Here is a 10,671-nt window from a genome sequence, read left to right as displayed (position 1 = left end):
CCTCCCTGTGGGAATGAGCTGGGGTATGTGGTCATCTGTGACATCAACTCCTGTGTGTGTGTGTGTGTGTGTGTGTGTGTGTGTGTGTGTGTGCATGTGTGTGCTAGCTAGCACCTGTGTATGCTTTATGCTGTGTATGTTTTCTTCTAAACCAACCCCTTGGATTTAGTCAGCATTTGCCCTTAAACTCAGACCCACAATAAAATGCAAGTGTTTTGTTTCTTTTATTATTCACAAGCACTGTTTGGTAATTTCAGCCATAACCAAAACAAATGAAAGTTGTATTTGTATCGAGAAAGTACCACTTGCAAGTCAAATAACAATTATTAAATGAATCCAGGGGTACTGTACATCTTATTACTCTAACACTGTATTCTATATCCATACACAGTGTAGTCCACAACTCCTGTTTGAAAAGGAAAGAGCCACAGAACCATGCATGTGCCTGAATCACTGTCCATGTGTGACAACATTGCTGTGGATTCAATAACTCAAACATCACATTTGAACTTAAAAAAATCACATTAAAAAAAAAAAAATTACTTGGATCAGCTCATACTCAGTTTCAGCCATTTGTAATGAAATTGTGTGTGAGAGAGAGAGAGATTCTTTTTTTTTTCAAAACACACAATACATATTTTCATTTTTATAAAATGTTTGTGAGAAAATAGCTACTTAGCACCATGTTCAAAGAGATAAAAATACCAGTCCCCTAAATCACACTGACATCTCCACAACAGCATGACTGCAAAATAAAAAAATATAGAAGCACTAGAAAAAGTGTAGAAAAGGGCAACAAGACTGATTCCAGCTGACTTTTGAAGAGAGATTTAAAACACTAAATCTGTTCAGTTTTAATAAAATAAGACTCAGGGGAATTTGACTTAAGTCTTTAAACTCTTGAACTCATAAGGTGGACCATGAGACATGTTTTAAGCTGCATCTGCTGATGTGTACATTTTATATTAATACTAGAAAGTATTATAACACAGAGTCTGCATGGGATAATTCAGTTGGGATGCACAGGTGACAGAGGTCCTAAGATCCTTAAAGATCTTGACACAGAGGTACATTGTCTCTAAATTGCCTACACAATTGAAAATGAAATGAAAATTATCAGATTTTCTTCTTCTTGGGGTAATGAGATATGCCAAAGTCTGGAGATCTCAGGTTATGTTTAATCTCACCTCTTAGGCACCATTGGTCAAGTAGTAGTCAGGGTGATGACCTGCAGTCTGTGGGGCTGATTCAGATGTAAGGTTGCTAAGGCATTTTTTAGTTTTTTTTTTATTCAGACATACATCCCCATACATCCCTATACATACATCTCTTAAAAAGGGTGGTATGAAGTTGCAAACTGAAGTTGCAATGTAAATTGCACTGGAAAACTACACAATGTAAGTGCCTGAGGGACCTATGCTGATTTAATCTCGCAGAACACCATACGACAGAGGGCATTATTCACAGGTATGTATGTACATGTGTGCGTACATATATGATCAATGAACGTGTTAGGGTAACTAAATTGTGTGTCGCAAAATCTTATTTTTTGGAAGCAAATATACTGCAAACAAACTTAAGCTTTTTAAACTTTAAGTTTAAGCTTGAAGTACATGTTTGATATTACAATTACAGTTTCTGAATTCAATCAAGCAAGAATTAAAACCTCTAGCTCAGAATATCCATGTGTTTGGAAACATGAGTCACACCAGGATTATAAAGCAAACATGGAAACCTGAAAGGAAGGCAGTTCATTTTAAATAGTGATTTTGAGCAAAAACTCTTATCAGGATGCAACAGGAATTACAAACCTAATACTTTTGGAACCTCAAAGACACACTCCTGGCATTGACAGAAAAGATGCAGACCTGGAGCTGTTGGTTGTGTCCAGCAGGGTGGTGCTGTTGTGTTTCTGCCTCACTGTTCTTGGCCTTGCAGGTGTGTTGGTGTCCATTGTGGCAGCTGCCCTGGTGGGGTCTGCTCTTGTGGTGGTGCTCATCCTGTATTTGTTGAGCAGAAAAAAGTAACTTATGAATAAAGGTAATGCATCAAATATACTCATCAATAAAAGTAACTCATGGAATAAAATAATCAATAAAGGTAATTCATTGGTGGAGCTGCATTAGACAATTACACACTTCCTGCTTGTTCAAAATAATAATGTGATGAAAAATTCTTGGTGTTGGCTTCTCTGTTGACAACCTTTGTTCATTTGAGGAAAGCTGCCATTAGGGCAACTTAAAGGTTGTGTATACATAACCTATCATAAACAAATGACAACACCATTTAGTCTTCTTGTCAGTTTAACCTCTTTTTCTGTCTTCAGAGCTGAGAGAAACCAACAGAGGAAAACGGCTGTTGAGTTGAAGCCAGGATAGAAAGAAGGCCTTTCGCAAGCATACCTCTTCACCAACTCAAGTGTAAAACTGTCAACTGTAAAAACCAAGTCAAGCAATAAACAACGCCCAGAAGTCAGACTGTCCAGCCCCACCCCAGCTGCACCACATACATCATCCTGGTTTGTCCTTTGAACTAGACTTATGGCTGCTCTTTAACATCCTACTCTGTGTATGAGTATATTTAGATGGAAGAATGAATTTCTTACACTTTGGAAGCATGGAGGCAGGGTCTCTATTTCTGTGCTCCGCATACCAGCTGCACTTGTTAGGCGTTCCTTCCCGTTAGGTGTTAATGACAGAGGCAGGCAGAATTTGGGAATACAGTGGGTTTGAAAGGAAGGGGGGGGGGGGGATATTTCCAGTGTTTGTTTCCTTTGCCCTGAAGACTGCAACAGAGCAGCACACAAACACTGACTGCCTGATGTAGGATGCAAGGGTCTTTCCATAGATATGTGACCCAGTAACGGGAAGGCCTAAATCACTGTCACTGTGTTGGTTTGATGACCACTCATGCTGTCAAGGGGAACTCCAGTCAGAAATTTTAATTTGATGTACTGTATGTTGTTTCGAAAGCATGACTTGCATTGTGACCCATGTCCTGAAAGCCTAGAAACCCTCCTCCTCTACTTCATGATGTAAGCTGTCCTTATGCACAACCAGACAGAACAGACGAAAACACAACCCTACAAAGAGCTGCACTGACCTCTTAATCAGTAATGTGCAGTCTGTGTGTGGTGTTCTATTTGAAAAAGAGCGAAAAGCAAGACTTGCTGTCACTGAGTCCAGGCTCAATGAGGAGCCTTTCGACATAGCTTGTCTAGCTTGTCTCTTACTTTCTTGAAAACTAAACTTACAGAGGGAGTTTTACACAAAGCCTTGATACGTCTCTGATGAGTCTCTCGGCTTTGTCGCGGCACACTACGCCTGAGCTACAGTTGACACAATGTCCTCGGTTAGCACAGAGCCCCTGTGTGGTCTTCTGGCCTGCATATGATGACTGTGTACCCACTGCCTTATATATGAAGTGCTGATAGAGGGTTTGCTCAGACCTTGCATTTCCAATGCTGTGGAACTGGCAGTGCAAAAACTATGTTGGTACATTTATGTCTAGACATTTGAAAATTTTCTTATAAAAAGTAACTTAAAAAGCAAAGGTATGTAACTGAATAAAATAAGGTCACATTTACAATGAGGGGAATGGGAGAGCTCCAGCATCTATCATTTTGTACTAAAACACATGATGTCTGTTTTGGTGATAATTGAAGGCTATTCTTAAAGCAGGGGGGACTGACAGTATTTGCAATCCTTTGCCAGCACTTAGTGAATTTCTCCCCAGACTGCAGTCTGGGAAGAGGCTTTTAAGGGATCATCTCAGAGAGCAGTCTGTGGGATCCATTCCTGCTGACTCATAGCTGCGGTCTCATTAAAGCACATATGTATTACGGGCAAATGCTGTTGTTTCTCTCAGAATGCACTCCTCCAGTAGGTACATATAGTGAAATCTTCGTGTTCATCCTAGCTTGCACGGTAAAAGTTGCCATCATGTTTCACTCTATCACTGAATATTTTTTAAAGGGACAAACCTTGTCTGTGGCAGAGTTGGGGATGTGCTTGTCTTCTGAGAATGAAAGATCAAGTTCAGGGAAACTGACAGATGAGCTTGATGACTCACAGATTTGGACCAATCACAAATTTCACCAAGGATAAGAGACTCTGTTAAATGTACGAGGACAAAGTTTTTACTGTATCATTACTGAATCAATCTGCGATTGACATGCTAGTTACACCCATAATGGAGTTCACAGACTAACTATAGACTAAAAATGAGCATGCAGTACCTAACATAACCATTATTTGACTCTCTTTAATCATAGTCATCAGGTTTCTTAAACTGATTGAGCAGTGTGCTCCTTACATTATTTCCTTAATAGACACCTTTATCCAGGGCCCATATATTTTACAAACTATTCATGTGTAGCACTGGCTATTTTTTGAAGCAGTTCAACTGTACTGTAAAGTACAACAGCAGGGCCCAACCTGGGAACTGAACCTGTAATCATCAGATTACCAGCCTGCGTCTTTAACCAATATTCTACTTTCACTGACATGGCCTGTGCGGTTTCCATGGAAACACTCTGAGACAGCAATTAAACTGATTAAAGTGCACTGCCTGCTGCACTCAGTCACATGACCAAACAAAGACTGCAGGAAAAAAGTCAGTTTCCACAAAAATAGGTACACAAAGTCAAGTTAAATGTTTTTAATCATCTTTTATTCCCAGTGGTCAGCACACACCCCCAAGTTTACAAAAATAAAGTACCCTTACAGAAAGTGCAAATAACAGCTGATCTTTAATGGACAAAAATTTGGTTTTGATCTTCACCAAAAACACTGCTCAGACTAAAAGTAGTTGTGTGGATATCAATACCAGAATACCAATACTTCTGAGTATCAAAAGTATCAAAAGTGCATGTTTTACTGTTTTAACATAGGGAATGTTTACAGTTTTATTGAATTTTATTCATGTAATTTATCCTTATCCTTATCCCCCATGTGCATTCTGTAAATAGTTTATGTTAATAAAAATGAGGTTTTACTTAAAACAATTGCCTACTCTTGCTGGTAATCTAGTCAGAAATCGTACTGGATACCACCAATACTCAGTCCAAAATACTTGTGATTGTATCAATTGAAAATGAACAAGATAATTCACACTTATAATAAGTCTTTCAACAATGAAGAAACACTCCTGTAATATGACAGAACTCTAAGACTGGTTTGCAGCACTGAGATACATTCAATGCATGACTGAATTTACCCGAAGTCCCAGCATTTTCAGTCTGTACATTTGCTAAATTTTTCCATGAAATAAGTTAAAAATGAAAATATCTGAGTTTCATCTAGAGGAATCATGAGTTTCAGTTAAGCCAAGTGGGAAATATGGTGAAACATGCTGAGCATAAAAGTGGAACTCTTAGCTCCCCATCCACTATACAGTTACACCTTTACAAAACAGATCACAAATAAATGAACAAGCTCACATCACTGCCTACAAGTGCAAGACTTTACAAAATCATAGCAGCTGCACAATCCAAATGATAACTCTTGAGGTAATGCAAGTTTAAGTTTGCTACATCATGTTTAAGTTTGCTACATCAAAGGTTTGCTCCCCTACTCTATACAGAAAATCATACATACATAAGATTTAACTACAGTATAATCACTGAATTCTTCACTCCTCAAAAATTAATTTTAAGAATCAGTGACAGTTTGTGAAACTTAATTATAATGCACCACCTTCTATAATATACTTCCAAAAAACTGAAGCCTCTAAAATATGATGTATAATCATAACTACAGGTTATCCTGCATTTTAATTCCTGAACTTGAGCAGGATCTTCAGGAAAAACAAAACAAAAACAACTGCAATCCAGCAAAGAATTAAAGCAACCTCAAGCAACAAAAAGAACATCAATTCAGTCACTGTTCAAACATTACTTTAATGTGCCCCCTTTAATAATGTAGGGAGTGGTGCAGTCACTGCCTGGACTAGTAGGAGGAGTCACCACAGAAACAGCTACAGCAGAAAAGATGGTCCCAGACATTTAATGACAGAGAAACCATTAACAAAAAGGCACTCTTCATAGGCTGCTGCTGCTGAGCTAGATCCTCTTATTAGTGTATTTTTGCCATCTAGTGGTGAAACAAAGGTACTGTTATTACTCTGGGGGAGCTGTTTGCTCAGTTAGTCAGTAAATGAGTGAAAGTAAAAGGCTCACTTGAAGAGGTGCTTCTTCCAGTCATGGCCAAGAAGCTGAAACTCGACAGAGACAGCTGCTATGGGGCATTATTTTGACACTGACAACTTCAGTCCACCAGCTCATAGCACCTGCAGCATCCGAGAACCTCAGAATCACCAGGTTTAGGCCACTTGCGGAGGGTCAAATGGCCAGTAACCCTCCTATCATCCGATTCGGCACAGCCAGGTTCTCCTCTAAAGGGCGCCTATGTGGGGAGAAAGGACAGTGCCGCACACCAGCAGTTGTTCCAAAGTGAGAGGTGCAGAGAGAAAGGGTCAGTCACAGGCCTCACCTGTGCTGCACACCTGAGTGGAGGCCCCCAAGGACACAATTTATCACGTGAGCTTCCCGCACCCTGCATCATCATCAAAATATTTTCATTAGTGAAGCCATTTCCAAACAGGTGATTATTTTTTCCAAGCAAGTAAGTCCTTGTTTCTTGAATAATTTTTGTCTTGTTGCCGTTTTCCTGTTTTGTCCCTGGGAGTGTGGCTGCTTCATGTTATCTCAGCCTGGGAATGGCCCGGGGGAATCTCCTGTGTTTGCAGGTGAGGCACAGTTTAAGGCTCTGCAGGGAGCCCCCAGCAGAGGAGAAAGCCCACACACCCATGAGGAACATCATAATGAAAGCTGGCATCAGGCTCCCCTCATACTGAGGATTCAAGAAAGTCTGAAAGACAGAGAGCCAGGTGATGTTTAGTTACACCGTTGTACAACACCATACATCACAAAGACAAAAAACCCTAAAGATACACAGTGGAAATGCTTTAAGACACGTACAAAAATGCAGCAGAGTTGTCTATTCACAGTCCTTCTTTCCATTGGTGTGAACAGGGCACCAACAAAAACTTCACAGAATCCTTAAGCCAACTTCCGATTCTTTTCAATTGTGCAGAGTGAAAACTATAGACTCTAATCTGTAGCCGTCCATCCAAATGAAAGCAGGACTGAATGGAATGATCAGATTCAGGTTCCAGGGAAAAGGGCTCATGCCTTCCTACTGGAATGATGACTGGTGTGGTCTTACCAGGCAGGACACCAGCAGGTGGCTAATGACCACCGCAGCCACGCCGCTCCACCTCCTCCTCTCACAGGCCTCGAAGAACACCACCCCCCAGAACATGTGGAGCAGGGTGATGGCCATCGTCATGAAGGCTGTGAACATAACGCCACCTGGTCAATCCCCTCCAAAGCATGGTCTGATCAATCCAGTTAGTGGCCTACTATGAACCTGCAAATTCTACACATTTATAAAATGCAACATCTACAATATTAATAAATGACATCAAAACATTTATTAATTAAACATGTACTTACATAAAACAACAATTCCAAATGTATATAATATGAAATCGACAGATGTATGCATTGCAAAATTTACAGCTACCTCTAGAGGGCAAGGTGAAACATTGACAAGGTGCTAGAAACTCTACCTGAAATATTTAGATAATATGCTTTCAAACCTAAAGATTAACAAAAATTAAACTAAACAGTGATATTTCTATTACCTGTAAATAAGTATGTGCACTGATTATCACACAACAAGCATTTGTGTTACTGCTTTAATACTTATCAACAAGACTAACTCAATATGAATTCACTAATCGTCTGACTTACCCTACTCTCAGAGTGCCTTTAGTGTATTCTGTGATTGCAGACAGGGTTATGCAGAGGTGCTCTGCATCTGGCTTTGACCAGTAATTTGATACGGATGGCTGTGATGGTGCAGGCAGGCACCACGGAAACAGATCAGAGGCATGACAGGTGCATGTGACCTGGGATTTTACCTGAGGATATGAAGTAGTGCTGGGAGTCACCATGGATACCAACTGTACCAGGGCCAAAGGAACCTGCCAGGATGTTGATGACGGAGAACGCTCCACTCATGAACCCGAACCCCAGGCCCGATACTGAGAGACACAAACGTTATGAGCAACACTTTTACACATACTCAAACACACACACGCATACAAACACACATGCAAACATACACAGATACACACAGATACACACACCTGTGTCTAAACAACTTCTAACACAATATTGCTGTGGCCTGAATTAGCCATTTTGCTTTTAAGTTATTTAACATAAGGAAGTGTTTACTTGTTTGTTGCTTGTAATGTGTTTTTTCTTTGGGGTCTAGCATAAACTGTGAAACGCCTGGCACTCATAGCGTTGAGCTCATAGTGGACCGCTCACCACACTGGCATCTCGTACCGTAGGCCAGCTGACCCATGGAGATGGGTGTGGTCTCCTCTTGACTGAGAGCCAATAAGCCATCATTTGCTTTTCTGTAGATTAAAAAAATTAATTTAAATAAGAAAGGTCACATCATCATGGAATATAAATAGATTAACACCCTTTTAAAACCAGGGTTGAACTGAGAGGATATTCAAAAATATCCACTGATACTGTTCTGATGTGAAACAATGGCTCCTACCTTCAGATATATAAGCACTGTAATATCAAATTACTTTGAAACTATGAATTTCTTAATGTCAAACAATAAAAACTGAACCCATCTTCCTTGGTGATGTCTGGCAGAGACTCATGTGTCACTATCCATGGCAGCTGGAAACCAGGTACCAAGGTAAGTCCTTTGTGACTAACACACTTAATATCTGTGCAAATATCCCACTGCAGTATAAAACATGAACATTAAAACATTAAACTCAGCCTCTGAATGTCTTTCATGCTCTGTGATTCAGGATGAGGGAGTACTTTTAGCTCCTGAAGGCAGAGTTCTAAATCCATTGTGACATCCAGAATCCCTATTATATCGAGTCACAAAGGCCTTTGTGAGGCAACATGACACACCGTGGGACAGCCTTACTTGAGCAGCTTGTAGAACCCGAGGCGGAAGGCCTCCTGGAGGAACACGGAGAGCACCACACCGAATATGAGTAGGCTTTTCTGTTGGGACGAGCTGTCTCTATCGCTGATTCGCACCACGATGAACCACACCAGCGAAGAGAGCAGTAGCGACACCAGCCAGACGAAGGCGCTAGGACAAACACACAGGACACGCGTTCACCCCCACGCCCACTAGTTGCTGTTGCCACCTGTCCAATTTTACGGTTTGTGCGTTTTATCTCACGTTAGTGCTTAGATAAAAAAGGAAACAGCCTAAATCTCTGGAAAACACCCCAGCCCTAAACTTTGCGGGTTTTCCCATAAGAATTGACTTTCAGAAGACCATCTGACGACTTTCTCCCCTGGTCGGATTGCAACAGTCTCCACAATGCTTTCAAAAGCATTCTCCAGTCACGCGCTATAGAGACTATTGTGCATGGAAAAGGCTCGAGAATTTGGCCAGCGTGCGAGGCCAAATTACTTGGATTGGAACAGGTACCCATACTGCCAGCACACTAGGCTCTTTCATGCCAAGTGGGTTTGTTCGCTGTAACATTTAAGTTATTACAAACCACGCTTGTTTCTACGGCTGGATACTGCAGTGATGTTTTCCTCCCAACTGTCCATAATGATCGACTTACAAGTAATAACTAGCCATGCAAAGGGCTAGCAACACAAGGACAGCCGTCCCTCCAGTTGAACTGGAACAGTCTGTACGATACTAGCAGTAGGAGTGGTTGGGTTAGCAAGTTAGCTAGCCCTTCCAAAACACCATCACATGCGCGCTCAGTTAAATGCAACGGCACAGATTCGTATACATGCACTTACCCAGCGACAAGGAAGATGACCCTCAGCGGGTCCCGAGCAATTATGAGAAGGAATAATGCCAGAGCGGGTCCAAACGAAATTAAAGCACAACCGAAAAACACCGGTGCTGTCATTTTAGATTGTGTCTCAAATCAGGTTACTCTAATGAGATAGCCAGTTCGGTTTTCTTCTTTTCAGACGTGGCATGCGATATCGAAACGAACCAAAAGACCCTTTAACGAGCCAGTCAATTACGATGACATCTCTCCAAACGCGTTACTGCAGTCAGACCTACACATTCGCGATCGTTTCATTACATTCCAGCCCATCTGGATAGCGCACGCATTTCTTCTTCTAATACTTTTTTTGAGGTTACAAGTTGAAACGTCGTTACGCATATTGCTGCCGCCCACAGGTCAGACTGTCTCACAACACGAAGAAGGGCAGACGCATGTTATATCTCGGAATGCAAGCCCGTGGGGAAAAGGAGGTTTATCACTAATCTGTACACTTGACCACAATTAGCTAGGCCGCAGTAATGTTTGCAGAGAGTAAGTGATCACAGCGTCATCCAGGCAGCAATACTGTTCTTTACATTCCCTACCATACAGCGCACACCCCAATATTACATGTTAGACGATTTTAGTTACTAGCACTTCTTACGCACACTGTCAGAGTGTGTGACTGCTTCTGCCAGAGTCCATGCACAAAACGCTGTCGTTCGTGTGCACAGATTTACCAAACTCTCAATAACTTGCAGTGTTAGATTGTGGCCACGAAGGGGAGCCAGTAACATGCTTATCCGTTTTTTT

The 10,671-nt window shown here is 41.2% G+C and overlaps 1 protein-coding gene across 2 annotated transcripts; it reads right to left on the bottom strand.

The window, feature by feature from the left end:
* Nucleotides 1-1,906: 1,906 nt before the first annotated feature.
* LOC118788490 (gamma-secretase subunit Aph-1b-like) lies at nt 1,907-10,197 on the bottom strand. Of its 2 annotated transcripts, XR_005005403.1 has the most exons (7): nt 9,881-10,197; nt 9,033-9,203; nt 8,417-8,490; nt 7,987-8,109; nt 7,227-7,354; nt 6,179-6,869; nt 1,907-2,000 (listed from the first exon to the last, which is right to left on the bottom strand). XR_005005403.1 is itself a non-coding variant. In XM_036544507.1 (6 exons), exons 1-6 carry the CDS (start codon nt 9,991-9,993, stop codon nt 6,702-6,704), a joined length of 777 nt encoding a protein of 258 aa, XP_036400400.1. In that variant the 5' UTR covers nt 9,994-10,197; the 3' UTR covers nt 5,912-6,701. The 2 variants fall into 2 exon arrangements, 1 of the variants encoding a protein (XP_036400400.1); XM_036544507.1 differs by lacking the exon at nt 1,907-2,000 and having other exon boundaries at nt 5,912-6,869.
* Nucleotides 10,198-10,671: the final 474 nt, after the last annotated feature.

The sequence above is a fragment of the Megalops cyprinoides genome, chromosome 13 (assembly GCF_013368585.1).
Source record: "Megalops cyprinoides isolate fMegCyp1 chromosome 13, fMegCyp1.pri, whole genome shotgun sequence".
In the NCBI taxonomy this organism is placed as follows: domain Eukaryota; kingdom Metazoa; phylum Chordata; class Actinopteri; order Elopiformes; family Megalopidae; genus Megalops; species Megalops cyprinoides.
Note: the sequence above shows the minus strand (reverse complement) of the source record. Positions and strands in the feature narration are given on the sequence as shown.

Coding starts and splice junctions, on each gene's coding strand:
- LOC118788490 (XM_036544507.1), bottom strand. CDS start 9,993: ATGACAGCACCGGTGTTTTTCGGTTGTGCTTTAATTTCGTTTGGACCC. Junction 8,491..9,032: donor GGGTTCTACAAGCTGCTCAA/GTAAGGCTGTCC, acceptor TTTAATCTACAG/AAAAGCAAATGATGGCTTAT. Junction 8,110..8,416: donor CATGGGTCAGCTGGCCTACG/GTACGAGATGCC, acceptor TGTGTCTCTCAG/TATCGGGCCTGGGGTTCGGG.